This window comes from Prenolepis imparis, unplaced genomic scaffold (assembly GCF_030444845.1).
Source record: "Prenolepis imparis isolate NDT839.2.m4 unplaced genomic scaffold, iyPreImpa1.0 SCAF_6, whole genome shotgun sequence".
Classification (NCBI taxonomy): Eukaryota; Metazoa; Arthropoda; class Insecta; order Hymenoptera; family Formicidae; genus Prenolepis; species Prenolepis imparis.
In genome coordinates, this window is record NW_028141164.1 from 11710496 (window position 1) to 11731646 (window position 21151).

Sequence of the window (21151 nt, forward strand, 5' to 3'; positions counted from 1 at the left end):
TTACATTTTTTACTTTTAAAAAGAAAAAAAAGCAAACTTGTTTCATTTAAAAAAAAAATTCTTTTCTATTATATTAAAAGAAGAGCACAATTGAAATATAACACCTTGATTATATTATCGCTCTTATCGACGAAGATATAAAAATAAGGCAAATGTCAAAATAAGAATCACGTGACTGATGAGGTCACGATACGAGACACCTGCCGGACCCTCGTGCGCGTGCGTAAGTGACGTCTCGTCCACGTGACTGTGATATGACAGACTCGTATCTGGATGCGATATAAGATGCTGCTAGAAGATCGTATAAATTATATCACAAATATGTTGTCTATCATTTTTTTTTATTACTATTAATGCTAATAAGTCGGCTGCAGACTCAACAAATGTGAGTGAACCTATTATTTTGGTTTATGGAAATTTACACATCATTTCTCTCAAGATTCCCCCGCGAGGGATACAATGATACCCTTTCGCAGTAAATTATATATACGCTACTAAAGTCAGCTGATAACGAATATACACAATTGACACAACGCATGGTACGTGTCAGGAAGGAGTGGTTGATAGTTTGATAAGGTTAGGACCACTTTGATCTTGATACCGAGCGAATGTATTTTTATCGAAATTTAATTGAGTGAAGCGAGTCAAACTGCATATTTACCAAAATAAAATAAAGGAAAAAAGGAGAAAGGATAACAGTATGACAGTTTCTAATCGCATTCTTTTCGCAAAATGGTCCAGTGTTAATAAGGCCCTGTGCACAATAGAGAATATATTAGGAATAGGAATAAATATTAAGCATTAGGCCTACTGCACAATACAAAAGTATAGACAATAAGAATAGAGAATAAAAATATCCATGCATCAACAGAAGCAGATAGATATTAGGGGATAACAATAGATATTCTTTGCTTCTATTGATGAATATTTTCTGTTTTCTGTTCCTATTGCTTGTACTTTTGTATTGTGCAGGAAGCTTAATATTTATTCCTATTTCTAATATTTTTTCTATTGTGCGCAGGGCCCTAATCATCCGCACCATTGTTTAGTCTTTCCTAAATAACGTAAAATATCTTTTGTTACAGAGAAGCCAGGGCTATTTATGCCTAGTAACGATCTCGCACGATGGAGCCCGGTACGAGCAGCCCGACAGACGATTATACGGAGATAATACGAAAGCTTCCCGTCTACTTGAAATTAGCCTACGGCACAGGTCATGTGTTGAACGACATCTGCGCTTCCATGTGGTTCACGTATCTCCTGGTGTTCTTTCATCTGGTTCTCGGATTCGACCCGACTCTGGCCGGCGTCGTGTTGCTCATCGGTCAGATAGCTGATGCCCTGGTCACTCCATTTGTCGGCTTTCAGTCTGACAGGAACGACAATTTCTGGCTGTGCCAATATGGCAGGAGGAAAACTTGGCACCTGATAGGTATAATTTCCATCCTTATTATATCCTACGCTTCTGCTTTGCAGTATCGTCACGGCCAGGTTGATTTGCAGGCACCATTTGCGTCCTACTAGGATTTCCCTTTATATTTTCACAATGCATCGGCTGTGAATACGCACATCAGTACGCACAGCTGGTTTATTACGCTGCTTTCGTAGTGATCTTTCAATTTGGTTGGGCTGCGGTACAGATATCACACTTGGCCTTAGTTCCAGAGCTAACACCTGCTGAACACGAGAGGACTGAACTCATAGCTATAAGGTAATCGCGAAAGAATTAGCAAAGAAATAATCACAGATTATTGAAGAAACATTAAATATACATATATAAATAAAATCCTTATTTCTATCATAATCTTATGTAGATTCACGTTTACCGTCTTCTCCAACGTTCTCGTTTACTCCATTATGTGGGGTGTGTTACACGTAACGAGCGATGAATACGACTCTCAAATTGGACCTGATGATATTCATAAGTTTCAAACAGTTGTTCTAATTGGAATAGCAGTTGGACTCGTAGCGTCCATTATATTTCACGTTGTTGTTAAGGAAGCTGCTAATGGTGATACTAATGGTAATGGAAATTAATTGAATGCTCTTTGAGACATATATGTAAATTTCACAATTATCGAAAACTTTGAAGATTTTGTAACAACTTTGAAATTTTTAGGTAGTTTCTTACATAGAAACGGTAGGACAGCATTAGTGCTATTGAGAGACGTGAGATTGTATCAGGTAGCTTTTGTGTATATGCTTACGCGACTATTCATTAATTTGTGCCAGATTTATATGCCTCTGTACTTACACGAGTCACTGAATATGCCTGCGACTTCTCTGGCTTATATACCATTGACCATGTATCTTGCTAGCTTCTTGACGTCTTTAATCATAGAGAGGCTCAACACGAAATGGGGTCGAAAAGTCGCGTATTCTATCGGCGCTGTGCTCGCGATATGCGGTTGCATATGGATACAATTCGGCAAAGACGATACGTATATCAAGTATCAGATCTACGCTGTTGCTGTATTGTTAGGTAAATAAAGCTCAAGCTTGATCTATATATAACGACATTAAGTCTTATAAATTTAGAAGAAACTAACAGAAATTTAACTAATTTCTAATTCTTTGTCATGTGTTCCAGGTTCCGCTGGTGCAATAATGCTAGTAACCAGTCTCGGTATCACTTCGGATCTGATAGGAAAAAATACCGAGAGTGGTGCCTTTGCCTATGGAATGATGAGTTTTACGGATAAGCTGAGTAATGGTTTAGTAGTTATGCTCATTCAGTACCTGGTGAAGTAAGTAAGAATGTTTTAATATACATATACAAAACTCGAGAATATATAATATTCTTTCTCACTTTCGATTTTATTATATCCAAAGAAATCGCAAGTCGAAAGAAGCATCACTTTACGCTTGTCTCTTCCAGACACTTGTCGTCCGGTTATGCCAGTTATTATTATAAAAATATCCTCACATACGTTTGCGGCGTGTCCGCGACCTTCGCTATGCTGATGATTCTATATATCAAACCGTTCTCGCGTGAGACAGGTATGTTTAAAAATGTGCAAATACTCTCATTGTAATTATCATGTAGTAATGATAATTGCAAGTTTCAATTACAATTTCATTTAAGTAAATAACAATTATTTCAGTCTTCGATACCTTACATAACGATGACGACGAGGGTTTTATAGAGACTCCAAATCGGATCGACGGAAACTCAACGGACCAATAATCGCAAACTGATACTTGATGATGATGTACACCGATATATAGCAAATATTTTAGCACAAAATATGTAAGATACAAAGATTTATTGATATTTATTTTAAGAAAAGAAGAAAAAGCAATGTATGTGTGTTATGCGCACACTATATGTGATAGATATTGAGGGCTATTATCTTTTTTACTCGAGAGATCTATCTATTGATATTAATACAATTTAATATATTTTGATGATGTTAGCGTAATATTCTTTTTAAGCGTTTTTATTATAATGCGAGATATTAATGCAAACTTTTTTAAATTAAATATTTTCGATTCTTAATTCAGCTTTATTATATTTAATATAAAGAATCATGTAAATAACATCAGTATTACTTTCAACTTTAACACAGTTGTCATTTATGCATACATATATTGCATTTAAAATATAACTAATGCACTCGTTATATAATTATATTGCATTTCATCATGAGACATAAAAGCACAGAAGTAATCCTAGTTATTATTTCATCGATTACTTTTATCTGAAATTATCTCTTTCTCGTTTTCTCATTTCTTTTTTGTGTTGTAATATTTTTTTATTTTATCTTCTATCGCAATGTTTCATTTATTAGTTTTATTATGAAAATGAATTAGCATTGTTGTATAACTCAAAAATAAAAGCATAAAATGAAATAATAAGCCTGAGTATTTCAGATTCGTAGCTAAATTTGTCGAAAAGAAATCTTGTAAAATGTCTGTTACAAAATTTGTCTGCAGAAGGACTAAGATTTGATACTCGCAAAAATATAGCACAATTCAACAAAGTATAAGAGAGAAGTGAGAGACTTGCAACACATTTTGACGCGACAAAAACTAAACAGAATCTATGTTTGATCGATTCCGCAATCAATTTCCACCGTCTTATAGCAAGCTGGTCAGCAAAGTCACGAACTTAACTGAATATGAATGCGTAATTTATGCCAAGTTATTAGCAACCGTGCCGAGGACTGCAAGAAAAGTTGCGAGAAACGAGGATCTAATGCTTAACGATTGGATCTTCATAGGTGATAACGAAAGCAGGGACTTCGAATACGTCGTTGAGGGTCTTGAAAGCATTACAATTTAAATCTTTTTTACACTCTGGGCCCAGCAGTAATAAAATTCATTGGCAAAGAGCACGAAAAGAGAGCCAAGAATGAGGAGGTAGATCAATAGAGAGATGATTTATTCTTCAATTAAGGCATTTACTGCTAAGGATTTTAGCTGACCTTCCATTCACGCCATTGAGATTATTTTATATTAGTGAGATTCATAGTAATATGTACATCTAATCATTTCTAAAATTTTAATTGATATAATTATATAAATATTATAATATAATTATATAATATATATTGCATGTATATATTTACAATTTTTTTCAATAAATATATATATATATATTTTGTTTCAATAAATATATATATGTTTTTTCAATATATATGCATGTCTTAAACATAAGTCTCTAGAAAATGTTTAAATGTTTTTTTTCTTTTAGCTGAAAATCGTTCTAAATGTGATTTCTAAATGAAGACTCGATTTCCACCATCGTCGTGGTTGTCGCGATCATTGCGCACTGTTTGATCATTCTGTTTCCATAGGAATTCTACGGAGCGAGACACGAAAAATGTCAGGAGGCGATAGCGCCGGTCTCGGTTTCCAAAGGTATGCCTTATTCGAAGATATGCTTCCTGGCTAATAATATAAGTCACGAAACGTACGTATTGATGGTGATACGGTGATACGGTGGTACCGCATATATCCACCTTGCCCCTCTCTCCCGGGGAAGGTCGAACGGTACCATCGCACGCGAGCCACCGCCAGGCTCTTTCAATTAGCAGCGTACAATGTTGAAGCCCGCCCGTTCGATTTTCCTCTCCCAACCCGAGGAGGAGGCGTATCATCGATTGGCGAGGTGGTTTCTTTAAGTCGGGGAGCCGGAAGTGCCTCGAGGTAGAACGAGCTCAGAATGCTGGCGGCAAACACCGCTTACGGTCGACGTGAACATCATTATCCCTTCGGCAGTACGACGAGCATCGCGACCTTTGGCAACCCCTTGAGGAGTAGGTTCTTCCCGAGGATCACCACCAGGTTGAAAACGTCACCTGACATAAGCAACTACGCGGATCCGGCGAGCGTCGCACGGATGAAGCGATTGAAGAATAGGTGAAATTGGAATTTATTCATATTAATTAATTAATTTGTGATATTTTTTAGTGCATTTTTTGATAAAAAGAGTTAAAGAAAAAAAACGAGTGTAAATTATGGATAATAATAATAATTTTATAAATATATAAATATATAAAAATAAATTTATTAATTTAAATATATAAGAACAAGAATACATTTATGAATGAAAATTTATATACAATAGAACAAAATCGAAAACCAGGAAATATAGTTTTGATAAAACTATGATTGAATAATTTAAATAATTTAAACGGTGCTGATTTTCTTCATTAAATTTCCAAGAAATCGAGATCAAAATTGGGACATTAAAATTATTAGACATTATGTATTCTAACTACATAATTGTAATTGAATTGAAATATGATTTCGGTTTAAACTCTTGATGGCCAATTATTAAATTATTTTTATTTGAAATTTATTTTATTCGAAATAATATTTTTTATGTTTGACTAAATGAATGATAAAAACGATTATTTTATAGAAAAACAAATGGAGCTTCATCAAAGATTGATCTAAACAGAAGGAAGCCGGCGGATTACATGGAGTTTGCATATAGGGAAGCTATCTCGAAATTGAAGTATCTCTTGGCTGAATCTTATACTCCGACAGGAATATCTGGAATAATGTAAGTTGAAAAAAAAACACAATAAAGCCAGTAAATAAATAATTATATATAATCGATACCGCAAATATAATTGAACAAGAAGATAAGTTTATATAAAAATTTTCACATGAAATAAAATTCGGAAATCAGATATAATAATCAACGATGACAACATATATGTATACATTTATGTAAATATATAAAGTACTTTATATAAAAATATAAATTAAATTAATCTTTATAAAAATTTAAGGAATCTGTTATAATGAAATTTGATTGTACCGGTTATCTAATTTGAATTATTATTATTCAATAGAATAATCTCCTATATATTTGTTATTTAATATATATAATGTTTTTGGAAACCTTTAAAAATTACACTACAATTTTTTTACATGTTTGTAAAATTTGTAATTTATATTTTATATAAATAATAAGATACAATAAAGGGAAAACAATTTTTCTACAGAAAGCCGCAAAGTATTCGGAGCATATATAAAAGTAACCCGCGAATCAGCGAATCCGGAGAAGACACGGATGATCAAAGCATGATCAGCGATGGTTTTCCAAGGAAGAATCTCCGTGGAAATGCGGTTTCAAATACCTATCCTCCTCTTTCGAAGACTATTCAGTCAAAGGCATATAGCAATATAGCCTTGTCAAGAACCGATCTCCAATCCATTCCTCCAGAGTTAACATCATTTATCGAACGGCAGGAAGACTATATCGAGCAGCTGGAACGAGAATCTCAATATTGCAGAGACGAACTGATCAATTTGCTGAGCAAAGTTCGCGAGGTAGATAGCTCTCTTCTCTTCTCGTCACAATTTAATGACAATTAAAGTAGAGTTAGAGAAACAACTAGGTCAAAACTCGATTGATGACGATGATTTTTCGTAGGTCGTAGCCGAAAACGAGGTATTGCACAACAGGAATCAAACCGCATTGTCCAAGTGCGCCCTGCAGAGTCACAAGGATCACTGTACCGGGACAGATCAAGAGTGTCGCAAGCAGAACGCGAGTGATCATCATCACATCGTCGATAACTTTTTGGAAGGCAAACGAGAAAAGTTTCTGGAAGGACCCAGCATAATGTTCGAGTCGAGGATCAGCGAGTTGGAGGCGCAGCTGACGCAGGCGAGGCTGGAATTGCGGAAGGTGCAGGAGGAGAATCAGGCAAACTTGAAACGTTTGTCGAAGAGCTCGAACGAGGGCAACGTCGAATTGAAGGCCGAATTGGACAAGGCTCTACGCGCCAGATGCGAAGCCGAGATGAAGCTGGAGGAGCTGCAGAAGTTGTTATCGACCGCAAGAGACAAGGAGACCGAGGCGACGCAAAAAGCGAAGCGATCCATAGACGACAGGCACCAGATTGAGTTCGAAAGGACTCAGAGCGAGATGGAGATTCGGCGACTGAAGGACGAGTTGGAGAGGCAACATGAGAAGCTACGGGAGGCCGCCCAGGAAGCGAATAGACGTATAACCGAGGAGAGGCAACAGATAGAGCGTCGATACAATCAGCAAATCGAACAATTCACCACCGATATCGCGTCCCACTGGGAAACCGCCAACAAGTCGCAATTGGAGTCCGAGAAACAGCGACGAGAGATTAACGAGTTGAAGCGAGAATTATCTCAGAAACAAACTACCATTGATAATCTGAAGAAAGAGTTGCAAAATAAGATATGTAAGTTTTACGCAGCTTCGTTTATAAATTTAATCATGTAAATGAATGTTGAAAGAGAAACACTTTTACACGTTAAGATCTAATTATTTTATTTCGTTCAGCTACCTTGCAGAGCGATCTTAATCAGGCATTAAGCGAGAAAGACGCGGCGGAACAGGAAGTCTTAACCGCCAGATTGACAGCCGAACGAAACGAGAGACAAGCTCGTCAAGAGCAGAGTAGATTGCAGGCAGAGATCAATTCGTACAAGCAACGTCTGGAAAGAGGGGACGCCGATCTGGTACATTGCAGACGAGAAAATCTAAGACTGGCGGAACAAATAGCATCTCTGGAGAAAGAGGTGAATTTTTTAAAATTTAATTTAATTTAATTTATTTATTTTAGTTTATTTTTTATTTTATTATATTTATTTATTTTATTTTTTATTTGATTTGATTTTATTATATTTTTTATTTGATTTGATTTTATTATATTTTTTATTTTATTTTTTAAATTAGATGAGCATCTCTGTTGTCAGTGATGACGAAAAAAAATTATAAAAAGTTTCAGTAAGAGTTTTAGCGATATTTAAAAATAAATTCTTGTTTTTTTTAGATCAATATGAATAAGATTGTACATCCCGAGGATAATCGTAGAGAGATTACGCCTAGATTGGAAAACGAAAAGGAATTGACTTCCATGATAATGGACGTGGAGACTAAGCATGGTAAGATATCGCCCTAGATATGCCTATGTTAGGTATATTGTCCGTGAAGGGGGTGTTACTGATTGTATTGACATGATTTTAACGTAAGAGCGATAAAGACTCTCTATGTGTGTGAGAAATCGGCATGCTGACACTATGCCTAGCATAGGCGGAGATTGAGATTAGTCGAGATTAAACGTCGCAACATAAGCTGATCAGGCAACGCAAATTTCGCAGCTGCCACGGTGGCGGGCCTAGAAGACGCCTTGAATAGTCAAGCCACGCTCGTCTCGAGACTGACTGCCGAATGCCAATCTCTCACACAGCGTTTGGAAGCTAACAATCTTAAACACAAGTATATTCTCAGTTCGACTTGCGGAACTCAGAGATATATATAACCCATTCACTTCAGCTTCGAATCGAACATTTATAATTTATTTGGTTTCGCGATCAATTGAACCGACCCCTATGAAAAAGCATATTTTTGATGAAATATTGTATGCTAATTAGATAAGGATGCACCATTTTTTCCTACGATATATATCTGGGGCTATTCTGTGTTGACAGAGGGGATCGTTGAGAGAGACGTGACAACAGTTGGGCGAACCGCTTCGGATTCGAGCAAGAAACGTACCGTTAAGGTCGATCTAAAAGTAAAAGTAATTCCGAAAAAGAAGTCAGACACTTCGAAAACGACTCTATCAGCACAGTAATAGCGACGTGTATCCTATATAGAACGAAATGAGAATTATATATATATACTACGCTCGATGTGACTTTGATTTTTCGTTCATAGCTAAACGTAATATTTTTAATCTAGTATCTCATCGCTCTCGCTCTCTCTTTCTCTCTTTTTCATTTTAATCAATTTACACGTTTATCTCAGGGAAGAAATGGCCGACCTACAAAGCAACATAGAACACTTGTCAAATAAGATACAAGGCAGTCTTGTAAGTCATGAAGGTAGTAAACTTTTAATTATAATTCGTACAGTTTACGTACAATTGAGACGACACAAAAGACACGTTGAATAACAACGATTATTTTCTAGGAGGAACTCTTATGGAAACTAACGAAGATACTGGAACTTTTCATTATGACACTGCAATGGATTCAGTAGCCCCATCGCATGGAAGCGGATTACCAGTCGGTGCTCGAATGATTCATCAGGAATACGATAGTGTGAGCGGTCAACAAGTGGAAGGAGAATCATCAGACATGTATTCGAACGCGCCGAAGGGAAACGAACAATCGCCGAACGATTTGTACGATTTATCGGGCAGAGACCAGAGACATATCGCGGAAAACAACTTTGCGCCGAGTGCGATGGAAACTGGGGATCAGCAGATGTATCAGCAGCAAGAAGAAGCGGGTTGTAATAATGAAGAGTACACAGCGAATGATCCGAACATGGACGCTTATATGATGGAGCAAGAACATAATCAATATAGTGATTATCCCTCGCAGTACCAAGAGGGACAATATGTTAACGGCGAACAGTTTGATGTAATAGCGGAGCAGATGGATAATAATCAGACTGTCTCCGATGTAGCCAGATCCAATACCGAAACTTTACATTAATTAGCTTTTATATTAACGATATACGCGCATATAAAAATAATCGAAAGAACCTTTGTAATTACTTTCGAATTCTATAATATTTTGTAATTAATAATATATATAATTTAATAATTATAATATATATAATATATAATTATTAATAATTATTTTCCTTTTTGCAATATTTTTTCACTACTTACATTTTTCACTACGTTACATTGAGAAAAATAAAAGATATTATGCATATTTTCCATAGATATAATAAGGATTGTAGAAATTTGAACAGGATGTAGAAAGATCGAGAAGATATATGTAGTCTCTTTGTATCTCTCTCTAAAGAAAGAAAGTAACTAATCATGCAACTTGATTATTCAGAGAATGTGTCATTGCACAGATGACAAATGAGAGAGAAAGAAGAACTATGTATATTTTTATCTCTTCACTGAATATGGAAGCTCGATCTATTATCATGTCTATAATATTTTCTGTTTTTTACTCGCTTTTAAACTTTAAGGTGTTTATGTGATTACGTAGTAAATGTGAAAGAATAGCACAAGAAGGAAAGTGATAATTATTAAGGAATCTGAAAGTGACTAATATGAGGATTCTTGATAATACGATGTTCATGAATAAATATGCAAAGAATATAGGCTAATGTATAACTCTCGAGAAATAATCAAACTTGAATTATTTTCACAAATCTCTATCCCTTGAATACAAATTTATTATGCAGGTTTTTCTGTAAGGTTATATAATTTCATATATTTAAGATTATAATAATTTGTTTCTTTAACATATATAAACTTGTCAAAATTTTTTATTTTATTTTTATTAGATAAATGCGCAGACTATCAATTTCCTCATCAATTTCAATTACAGAATTTTGCCATTAGGTTTGTATCTCGATACTAACATTTGTATTTTGTGTGTCACATTTATATCATTAATCTTATTATATTAATATTAAATTTATATAATATATTATTACTTTTTTACAGGAAGTTGAACCAATGTATAAAGAATCTGTTCATATTCATATTATAGCAATGAGTAGTGCTTTAGGAACTGGTGTTAGAGTTCGTTACATGGATAGAGGTGCAGGAACTGAAGTAACTGCCCATGATTTTCCTGAAGGTGCCATACCAGCTGTGCACTTATTATATCGCCCTGGTCACTACGATATTCTTGATCCTTGATGAATTTGGCATTATGCAAATTTTTTAAATATTACAAAAATGATTTTTGACGACCAAATCTATACTTAAAATTTGACTTTTAAAACATCTTTAATTATAACGCATAATGCAATATGATATATCGCCTTTAATTTAAGAGAAATAATTTTGTTTTGTGTGCACATTGCATGCATTGTGTATATTTTTTCCAAAATCTATAAATGCATTTTTATGAATTCATTATCACATTGTTATTTCTATATATATGCGTTAATTTTGTTTACGAGTGCAGATTTATTACTGAATTAATTTATTTACCGAATTATTTGCATTTATATATATAATGTGTTTGTAGTTGTAAATTATTGAAATATTTTCAATATTTAAAAATTCTTAAGTATCGCCTTTAAAAATATATATTTTTAATAATTTTTATATATTCCAATAATAATATAAATATAAAAAAAATATATACCGATAGACTTGAACTCGAGTTCTCACAGAGTGACAGACCGAACACCACTTGTGAGCTATTTATATGTTAAAATATAGACTATAGACGAAGCATTCCTATACTTTTAGGGTCATTCCACAATAGGTTGCAAATGCCTTTGTTACCAGTTGACAATTGCGGATTGACCAATCAGCTGACAAGTAGCTTTGCTCTGATTGGTCAATCCGCAATTGTTAACTGGCAACGAGGGCATTTGCAACCTATTGTGGAATGACCCTGGGACTCGATTCTTGAATTCATTCGCAAGAGAAACGTATACGCAAATTCGGCTCTTACAGAAAAGTTGCAAGTTGATTGGCTAAAAGTCATGCGATAGCCAATCAACTTGCAACTTTTCTGTAAAAGCCGAATTTGCGCATACGTTTCTCTTGCGAATGAATTCAAGAATCGAGCCCCTGGCTGCTTTCGCGAGAAAATTAAAATGATCCAGATTAAAATGATCCTGTGCTGTGACTGGTCAAATCTGAAATTTCACTGAATTTCATTCAGTCCAATTTCAATGAAATTCAATGAAATTTCAGATTTGACCAGTCACAGCACAGGATCATTTTAATCTGGATCATTTTAATTTTCTCGCGAAAGCAGCCCCTTACTGTAGCAGTGAGTGAAGCCGGAAATTGGCAGAATACGACAGAGTGAGATAGTTGTTTTGACACTCTTCTTTCTCACTCTATTTTCTTTCTCTTTCTCACTCTATCTTTTGGCTGTCATGACAGTATACTTGACAGCTTTGACAGCTAGAGGGCGGCCATATTCTCTTCTGTACGATAGAGTGAGAAAGAAAAGTGTCAAAACAACTATCTCACTCTGTCGTATACTGCCAATTTCCGGCTTCACTGCACAGATCGAATGCTTCGTCTATATATATATATATATATGTCATTGTGTAAGCGCCCAAACCGAACGCACCTTTATATATGTTCTAAGGCGATAGGTTTCCTCTCCGATGTCTTTTCGAACGCGAGCATATGAACGGTCTCGCGATTTGATTGCCCGATACATTCGTGCTAGCATCTCTTACGCGCGCGAGAGAAAGAGAGAGAGAGAAAGAGAGAAGACAGATCGAGGAGTAGGAGGGAGAGAGAGGGGGAGAGAGAGAGAGAGAGAGAAAGAAAGAGAAAGAAAGAGAGAGAGAGAGAGAGAGAGAGAGAGAGAGAGAGAGAGAGAGAGAGAGAGAGAGAGAGAGAGAGAGAGAGAGAGAGAGAACGAACGAATTCGCGAGTTATCGCAGCGAAGAAGTGCACGGACGTCTAATAATCCCCGTAATCTCGTGCGAGAAGATAGAAGACGTGTTTATTCGCACCCAGCCGCGGGGAGGATCGCTCTACCCTATATAAGGTGGACAAGAGGAATCCGGAGCGACGCGTTTCTTCGTCTCCTCGCGAGAGAAGGAAGGAACAAGAAACGAGAGAGGCTCGCTCGCTCGCTCGCTCGTCTCGCGACTATCACTCATCGAGGATCTCGACGTCAACCCCTTCTCCGGGACTCCTTCGTCGTTCTTTCCTCTCCCAAATGGTGTGTACGTGGTGTACCATCATCGTACGACTCTGACGTACGCGAGGATACATCCGCCTGCTGCTGCCTAAGTTGTTAGCCACTGTGCAACCTCGGTGGTTCACCTACGTCGTCTTACGACGAGTGTCATCGCACGCCTGTGAGAGAAGGTTCTCTCCCTCGCAGGGGATCCGATTGTCAATCCATCGCGCGCTGCCAGAGCGAGAAGAAGAAGAAGAAGAGAGAGAGAGAGAGAGAGAGAGAGAGAGAGTGAGAGAGAGAGAGAGAGAGGGAGCGAGACGGGGCAGAAGAAGAAGAAGCAAGAGATAGAGAGAGAGAGAAAGAGAGGCCGCCCGCTGACTGTCCGCTCCGTTGCTCTACACTTTTCTCCCACCCAAGTGGTATCAATGTTGTCTGGCAATGGTGTGTAAGGAGAACGTGGTATCATGGTTTGGGAATCTGTCCAGGTAATAACGCGTGCGATCGCGGACGAATTCATCGCGATTTAGCGTCCTCGCGTCCTCGCGTCGTGATTCCTTCTTCCTCCTCCTCCTCCTCCTCCGAGATATTTCAGGAGTGTGATTTTTTGCGTAACCGACCGTCCTCGACGCCGTCTTACCCTAGTGGTATTCGTACACTAGGGGGAGACGACCTGACTCCAGATCCTCTTTAGATCTTACACTTGATTACTTTGTATCATGTTTCTTCAAATTGCATTTTGTCCTGTTGCTTTATCATGATGAGTCTTTAGAAAAGTCTCTGGTACATCGTTTATTGAGAATTTAAATGTTGTACTACTTCCTTGTTAACGTTACTTGTCAACTGATGTTTTTTCATACGGTTGATGCGAATGGGACACTTGTGTCCTTGTCGTCTCGTAAGTTCTTTGGTTTTTGTACGAAGCGACTCTTTTGGTCTGGTGGAGTTATTTTCTTTTTTATTTTCTTTACACTGGATGCATCTCTGCACTTATTCTACAATTTCTGTATTCTCTTCAAACATTTTCCTCGAATAAGAATATGTCAGTTCTTGTCGGTACTGTTTCTTATACTAGATATCAGTATATAATAATATATATATATATTATAATATAAATGCAATAATGATATTATAATATAAATGCAATATTTGTCATTATATAAGTTCTTCTTAACATTATGTATTAATATTCTTAATATTATACAAGTTTATTATAAAGATAAAAAAGAAGTTAAAATAAGGAAGATTTTAAGACTTGATAAAGAAATATATTTCTTTATTGAATTATTACATTTATTAGACTTATAAAAATTGAAACAAAATATCAAAAAATATCTATATATATTGATAAAATTAAAATCAGATTGCTAAGCTATATCGCAAGAATCTTTCAGCTTCTCCAGCACTTTGCCACTTTGACAAAATGCAATTTGATTGCTGCATTTAATTGCTATTTTTTTTAATTTATAAAATAAATAATACTCTCCCCTGCAAATTTCTGTGTAAATAATACATTATTTCAGTATTTATATGAAAAACGATCTATATTTAATTTTGAATGCATCAGTGCATGGATATTATAATTATCAATGATTGCATAAGACAGCTATAGTCTGATATATATACACATATATAAATTAGAATATGTGTGCGAGATACTGAAATAAAATATGTAAGATTGTTAATTTTTTAAGTGACAGAGAGTTAAATTATGACAAAATAGGGGAGACTTGTATCTAGAAACATGTAATTTATATGCTAATCATCTTTTTAATAATAGTGAAAAGTTTAAAATTAATAACTCAATTATCTTTGTTTTAATCACTATTTGTTTACAATCTGTGTAACAAAATACTTCATTTAGCTTAAATATAGTTTTATCTATAAAAAAATTTCAATAATTCTTTTTTTTCAATATTTTTTCTATAGCCTTTAAAAATCTGTAAAAAAAAAATACAAACAAATTTTGAGATTCTAATTTTAGTTATTATTTAATATATATTGACAAACTTGTTCTCTCTCTCTCTTTCTATATATACATATATAATCTCTTATAACACTTTAGATTTTGAAAGAGGTTGTTGTACCTACAAATGTGTACTTGAAAACAGATTTAAATATGTATTTTTAGATACAACATGCTTTTATTTTTATTTTCTTTTTTTCATAATAGCCCGAAGCAAAGTAAAGAAAAGCAAAAAGGTCAGATCCTCCCAACAAAATGAAGCAGTATTCAACAGATATTTCAAATGACAAAAATCTATGAGAATTGCAAATATAAAGTTTCTAAATTCAAAGGTATCCCCTAAATATTATTCATGTCTTTTAGTACATTTCTCAGTTCCTTAAAAACAACTAAGGCTATTGAATTAACTATTAATGTTTAATTTCTAATGCTGAGTTAAAATAAATTATATGTAATTATATATATATATATATATATATATATATATATATAATTACATATAATATAACATTATTACATATAATATATAATAATTACATTACATAATTACAAAATTACATATAATATATATGTTTGATTACATTACATAATTACAAAATAACATATAATATATATGTTTGATGAATGACGATGCAAAATGATGCAGATAATCCAATTGTCTGTTCGCAGGTCTTCAAATTTATACGATAGAGAGTCATTCAAAGGAGAGAGAGATTTAGAAGTAGAATTGTGAGACAGCTGAGTTAGAGCTGCCACTTTGAAATAGGGATTATTAATGTTGTTGACGCGATATTTTGCATATTCCTCACTAATCTATCATTTTTATCTGTTTAGTTATAAACGCATCGATGTGATGTGCACATTGCTGAACATGTGCTTGCCATTCGAAGTACGATACCTTGGCACATGCATCGAGGAGATCGGCAAGCGGGACTATAATGACCTGCGCGACACGGAGCACCATGCTAACAACACCTCCGACGTGGCCGAACTGACGACCTCGAACGTGACGGATAAACGTACACGAAGAAAACTGGCTCTTTACATGGCGCTATTGCACTCCTGCAATTACCCCTGTGCGGTGATCCTGTACAAAAATCTGTCCAACTTCGATCATCAGGAGATCACCAGTCTGATAAATGGCACCTTCAACGTGGACGATCAACCTCTGGAAGAGTTGCTGCTGCTGTATACGATGGCACTGAATCATCCGGCCTTCACGTACGAGCAGAAGAGCGTCTTCGGCAATATATTCATCAAGTTGCAGGAGGAAGAGGCTCGTCTGAATCTCTCAAAGATTAACTCTTCTTTTAAACCGACACAAGTAATGTAAAGCTCGTCTTATCTTTTTTTTTCTCTTTCTCAACGAAGAAAGACATGGTTTTTCTTTCCTTCATTGCGTTGTGTTTTAAAAATTTTATATAATAGTATGATACATATCAATTTGTTAAGTATAATAGAGAAAGAATACTTTTGTTAAATAGAGAGATACATTATCTTTTTCAACTCGGATTAATTCATTAATACATAATGAATTTTATAATCTTAATAAAATACTTTAGTAATATTATTTTAATAGTAAATTTTTATATCATTAAATTATATGATTTGATGATAATTTTAATTTTAACTTTTTTTTTCCAGAAAAAAATTAGAAACTCTTGATTATATAAATGTATATTACATATTTTTTGCAAACATAATACATAAGTCAAATTTATGCAGGGCTGTACACCGTGCATGAGCACGAATGAGAGGCTAATGGAATCTGAAATTCCGAATAGCTGTTTAATGCCGCCACCGCCGATGCAGTCATATCATGGTAAGCTATGTCTCGCATTTTTTAAATGTTCATTCATTCGTAAGAAAAACATTGGACACAATACAATTAGTACTCTTGCATATAGAAGTGACTTAACAGTAGCTTCAGTCAAGACTTCGTTTTTTTTTCGAAAAGATGTACTGAAAAGAAAAGAATTTTCTTCATTTTACTTAGGATGTACTAATTTAATTGATCAATTAGGGCAAAAAGAGGAAAAATTTCTCAGCTCTAATTGGTCAATCAAACGAAGCATTTCTAATGTCAATAAAGTGCTCTTTTACTTAATGATCTCAATAGTTTAAATTTATTAGGGAGAATTAATTAGAATAATATGTGAACAATATATTGAATATTAGTAGTTTTTGTGTACATATTTGTTTTATCGTTATCACAGAACTATCTATATTTTATCTTGAAATTTTTTCACTTTAAAAAAGATGTTTAAAATTGCTTTACAAAATCTTTGTTTTTTTTTCGAATAAATTATTTTAAATAAAATTACGTAAATTGTTTTCTGGAAAATTTATTCATGTATGGATACTACAATTGTAAGAATTAATCACGAACAGCTTAATCTTTTTGCAACCAAAAGTGCTATAATGATTTTTATTTTATAATTAATCGTGTTTAATATTATTTCTAGATAAACTTTTTTGTATTGTAAAATTCTTTTTCTATGTAAAAAGAAAAAACTATTTGAAATGCAATGAGATAAATTGTTTTATAAATCTATGCTTGTTTTTTAAATTCAAGATTGCTTTATTATATCTTAACAGCTTAATCTTTTTGCAACCAAAAGTGTTATAATGGTTTATATTTAACCGTATTTTTAATATTATTTCTAGATAAACTTTTTTTGTATTATAAAGTTTTTTATCTATGCGCAAAAAGAAAAATGTCTGAAATGCAATGAGATAAATTATTTTATAAATTTATACTTTTTTAAATTCAAGATTGTTTCGTTATATCTTAACATCATGTGATGATTACAGGAGAAATCGCAATGAGGAATGCTATGGTCACCGGGATGCCACCCGGCCTCACGATACCTCCACCAGGATTATGCCTGCCCGGCCCGGAGCAAATGCCTATGGGATCCGGCGGTACAACCCAATACGTTCACCTTGGTTTCCCATCTATGAACCATATGCCGCCAGCGTGGACGGGTCAGGTTATGATGGGAAGCCAGCTGATGTATCACACCGACATGCTGGCTTATCCACCTTCTCCTTTAGTCAGCCGCCAGTCCTCGCCGTCCCAGTCACGATCCCCTAGTCGCAGCAACTCGCCGATGGGTCGCGGTAGGAATAACGCGAATCCGCGCACTTCGTCGCAGGTGATCCAGTCCACCTCGAATACCCTCACGACATCGTCGAGCGGCTCCAACAACAGTCAAACGAGCATCTCCGGTTCGAACGCTATCAATAGCAACAACAGTAGTAATAACAGTAACAACAACAACAATTCTCTACCGCCCTTACCAGCACTCGGCGCGAGCAGAAGTCTTCCTAGTCAATCGCCATTGTTACCGTCGTCGCGACCAGTTCCTCTGCCCATCACGAGCACGTCGACCTTCTCTCGCCACAATTCTGTCGACAACGCTCCGTCGTCGACTTTGATTCCGGCGACCCAATCGAAACAACCCCCGCCACCGCCGCGACTCAGGTCGTCGAATTCCGGCGATTCTCTCCGGGAGACTCTAGGCAAGGAGATGCCGAACTTTAAGAGCAATCTACAAAACCTCTCTCTCGACGAGGTAAGTGAAACTGTGTTTCTTGTATTATGTACATTCGCGCGTGTACAATTTGAGATTGAGTTATCCGTATGTATGTGGATATTACAGATTAGAAGGTTGAGCGACGAAGATTTAAGGGAAATCGGCTTGACGCCGAACGCGGTAGGACAGTTGAGGAGTATAGTCAAGAGTCAACCCAACGGCTTAAATCAGATTTCAGCGGATAAGAAGCTGGATAGTACTAGCAATACTACACATTCGGTCACCGAGGCGATTGAGAACGAAGTAAGATTTATATATATCGTAATATATGACAATTTACTTAAAGGATAAAGATTTCTCGGCTAATTTGACTTGATTTTTTTCTTAAAATCGAGGAACTGATTACAGTTTTCAATTTTAACAGTAATTTTAACTTGAAAATAGAAAATATCCTGCAAATTAAGCTTCAGTTTTTGTTTCGTTTTAACAGGCTTTAAATATTTTTTTATTAAAAAAGTTAAAATGCATGGTTTACATTATAGAATCTGGTAATTTGCAAATTAATTATTGTTAAAATGATATTTAGCGTTTTACAAGTGCTAATGCTATTTATTTCATCATACAGGTTGCACCAGGTATGGAGGTCTTGGGTGATAATAGTAATACAAGCGGGAAATCGATACAACCGTTACAACAGGAACAACATCCGGCGATGCATAATTACCAGAATCACGTAACCAATACCAACATGCGGCGTTATCCTATGCCGTCGATGGATCACGCGCAAATACAAATGTATCCTCCGCCGCAGATGTACACAGCCCAGAATTCCTCGTGTTACGCTTGTCTCACTGTACCAGTAGCTGGAATGCAAAATCGATTTCCAAGGTATATATGAATTTTGATCAAAATTCGCAATATAAAACTTCATTGGAAAACATATTTAATATCTATCATCGAAGAAGATACACGTGATGATTCTATTTTGAGACCTGCATCGTACATTTCAGATGCAACGCTCAGCACATGTACTGCCTTGCGCAACTGCAAGCGCTCCGACTGGACTCCGAGAGCAGTCGGCACTGTTCTCAGAGCAGTAGTTCCGACAGCACCGGTAGCAGATCGCCCCCGGAGACGCCGCCAGCCGCCCCGTGGGTCGGCAGCGACAGCAATAACGTCGCGCCGCCGGTCACCGATCACATGAACTCGGTGCACTCGACGGCGACAGCGCCGCCGCATACGTCCCAGCAGCAACAACAGCAACAGCCGATGCAGTCGTCGGTGCCACCGGAGAGCAGACAACTCACGAGGAAGAATCCGCAGGCGCGCGCGATGCGGCAGAAGAGCCAGGGGATGCTGAACGGGGTCGGGAACAACGGCAACAACGGCGGACCGCCGAGTCTGCCGCACTGCGTCTCTTTCCCGGCGCCGCCGACGCACTCGCAGCTCGCCTATCTGCCACACGGTCACGCCTTCCCGGCCGCGCTGCGGCCAGGCAACAGCGGCATCTACTCCAACTTCCTGCACGGTCCGTCCGCGCGACCAGCAGCTTACCCGTACCAGCCGAACGGCGAGATCATGTACTCGTACACGGGGCATCCCGCCGCCGCGTCCGGCAGCACTCCGCCGCCGCTGCCGCCGACCGCGACGGCCGCCGCGACGCCGGTGCAAGCGTCATACATGCCGCCTACGTCGGTGGTGACGTACGCGGCGGCGACGGTGATCCCGCCGGCGAAGATCTCATGCTACAACTGCGGTAGTAGTAGTCACATCGCGGTAGACTGCAAGGATCAGACCATGGAGGACCTCACGAAGAAAGGTACGTTCTCCTAAATGCAATCCTTAAGCTCTCTCTGTATGGAGAAGCTTTGTATGAGGCTTTTCGTAAAGCAACTCTTGACTCATATGTAACAAAAACTTTACTCTTTTTAAATACTAGTTTCAACTTTAGCCTTAGTTACTGTATAAGATAGCTGATATTCAAAATTACAAAATTGATACCAGATACAATGTTGCAAAAAGATGGATAAGAAAAAAGTTATTCAAAATGAGTAAAAAAAGCTATGTTAATTATATATACAGGGATGTTTCAAATAAAAGTTGTTTGACTTAAAGGGGGACAGAAGATAGCGCTTCTGACTTTCCTAAAAGTCAATAATGCCATCTTCTGTCCCCCTTCAAATCAAACAACTTTTATTTGAAACATTTTGCTGTACAATCAAAAATAAAAAAGTTTTTCGGGGCGATCGATTAAAATGGAACACCCTGTATAGTTTATATGTTAATTAGTTTTTTAGGGGGAGGGTAATTTCCTTGTAAAATTAGATCGCACGCTTATATAGGACACACGAGTGCAAGTTTCAATGGTTCACGAGTTGTCATCACGAAAGAAACACCCGGAATCCTTTTAATTTCAGCCCAGTACCGACTGGATTACACAATAATGAAGCAGCCCGGGGAGTGCCCGAGTTCCGACAAGTGATCCCCTGCCACGGACCACTCCGCTACCACTCGTCACAATGATCACCGCCACTAGTACTCTGCGTTGATACCACTGCTT

At 36.6% G+C, this 21151-nt stretch overlaps 3 protein-coding genes across 8 annotated transcripts; all 3 read left to right on the plus strand.

Moving 5' to 3' along the window:
* Nucleotides 1-556: 556 nt before the first annotated feature.
* Nucleotides 557-3411, plus strand: LOC145937589 (major facilitator superfamily domain-containing protein 12). Of its 2 annotated transcripts, none has more exons than XR_014425581.1 (8): nucleotides 557-698; nucleotides 1086-1432; nucleotides 1504-1711; nucleotides 1815-2023; nucleotides 2120-2482; nucleotides 2591-2747; nucleotides 2833-3000; nucleotides 3105-3411. XR_014425581.1 is itself a non-coding variant. In XM_083040729.1 (8 exons), exons 2-8 carry the CDS (start codon nucleotides 1126-1128, stop codon nucleotides 3185-3187), a joined length of 1449 nt encoding a protein of 482 aa, XP_082896855.1. In that variant the 5' UTR covers nucleotides 557-698; nucleotides 1086-1125; the 3' UTR covers nucleotides 3188-3411. The 2 variants fall into 2 exon arrangements, 1 of the variants encoding a protein (XP_082896855.1); XM_083040729.1 differs by having other exon boundaries at nucleotides 2879-3000.
* A 525-nt stretch (nucleotides 3412-3936) lies between these two features.
* Nucleotides 3937-10409, plus strand: LOC145937586 (serologically defined colon cancer antigen 8 homolog). Of its 4 annotated transcripts, none has more exons than XM_083040714.1 (11): nucleotides 3937-4461; nucleotides 4697-4863; nucleotides 4988-5364; nucleotides 5870-6013; nucleotides 6462-6789; nucleotides 6893-7679; nucleotides 7781-8019; nucleotides 8274-8385; nucleotides 8602-8719; nucleotides 9251-9327; nucleotides 9416-10409. In XM_083040714.1, the coding sequence occupies exons 3-11, from the start codon at nucleotides 5168-5170 to the stop codon at nucleotides 9943-9945; spliced, it is 2532 nt and encodes an 843-aa protein (XP_082896840.1). In that variant the 5' UTR covers nucleotides 3937-4461; nucleotides 4697-4863; nucleotides 4988-5167; the 3' UTR covers nucleotides 9946-10409. The 4 variants fall into 4 exon arrangements, with proteins under 4 accessions (XP_082896840.1, XP_082896842.1, XP_082896839.1 ...); XM_083040716.1 differs by having other exon boundaries at nucleotides 5055-5364; XM_083040713.1 differs by having other exon boundaries at nucleotides 3937-4362; nucleotides 4697-5364.
* A 2395-nt stretch (nucleotides 10410-12804) lies between these two features.
* LOC145937585 (uncharacterized) lies at nucleotides 12805-21120 on the plus strand. Of its 2 annotated transcripts, XM_083040712.1 has the most exons (9): nucleotides 12805-13574; nucleotides 15887-16376; nucleotides 16778-16874; nucleotides 17867-18283; nucleotides 18359-18630; nucleotides 18718-18894; nucleotides 19217-19479; nucleotides 19602-20410; nucleotides 21009-21120. In XM_083040712.1, the coding sequence occupies exons 1-9, from the start codon at nucleotides 13528-13530 to the stop codon at nucleotides 21071-21073; spliced, it is 2637 nt and encodes an 878-aa protein (XP_082896838.1). In that variant the 5' UTR covers nucleotides 12805-13527; the 3' UTR covers nucleotides 21074-21120. The 2 variants fall into 2 exon arrangements, with proteins under 2 accessions (XP_082896838.1, XP_082896837.1); XM_083040711.1 differs by having other exon boundaries at nucleotides 17867-18630.
* The last annotated feature ends 31 nt before the right edge of the window (nucleotides 21121-21151 follow it).

Bases quoted from the DNA above. Each gene is read 5' to 3' on its own strand.
- LOC145937589 (XM_083040729.1), top strand. From the start codon at position 1,126: ATGGAGCCCGGTACGAGCAGCCCGACAGACGATTATACGGAGATAATA. The intron at 2,024-2,119 runs GTAATGGAAATT...TGAAATTTTTAG, and splicing joins TGCTAATGGTGATACTAATG to GTAGTTTCTTACATAGAAAC. The intron at 3,001-3,104 runs GTATGTTTAAAA...CAATTATTTCAG, and splicing joins ACCGTTCTCGCGTGAGACAG to TCTTCGATACCTTACATAAC.
- LOC145937586 (XM_083040714.1), top strand. From the start codon at position 5,168: ATGCTGGCGGCAAACACCGCTTACGGTCGACGTGAACATCATTATCCC. The intron at 5,365-5,869 runs GTGAAATTGGAA...ATTATTTTATAG, and splicing joins ATGAAGCGATTGAAGAATAG to AAAAACAAATGGAGCTTCAT. The intron at 6,790-6,892 runs GTAGATAGCTCT...GATTTTTCGTAG, and splicing joins TGCTGAGCAAAGTTCGCGAG to GTCGTAGCCGAAAACGAGGT.
- LOC145937585 (XM_083040711.1), top strand. From the start codon at position 13,528: ATGGTGTGTAAGGAGAACGTGGTATCATGGTTTGGGAATCTGTCCAG. The intron at 16,377-16,777 runs GTAATGTAAAGC...AAATTTATGCAG, and splicing joins CTTCTTTTAAACCGACACAA to GGCTGTACACCGTGCATGAG. The intron at 18,631-18,717 runs GTAAGTGAAACT...TGGATATTACAG, and splicing joins AAAACCTCTCTCTCGACGAG to ATTAGAAGGTTGAGCGACGA.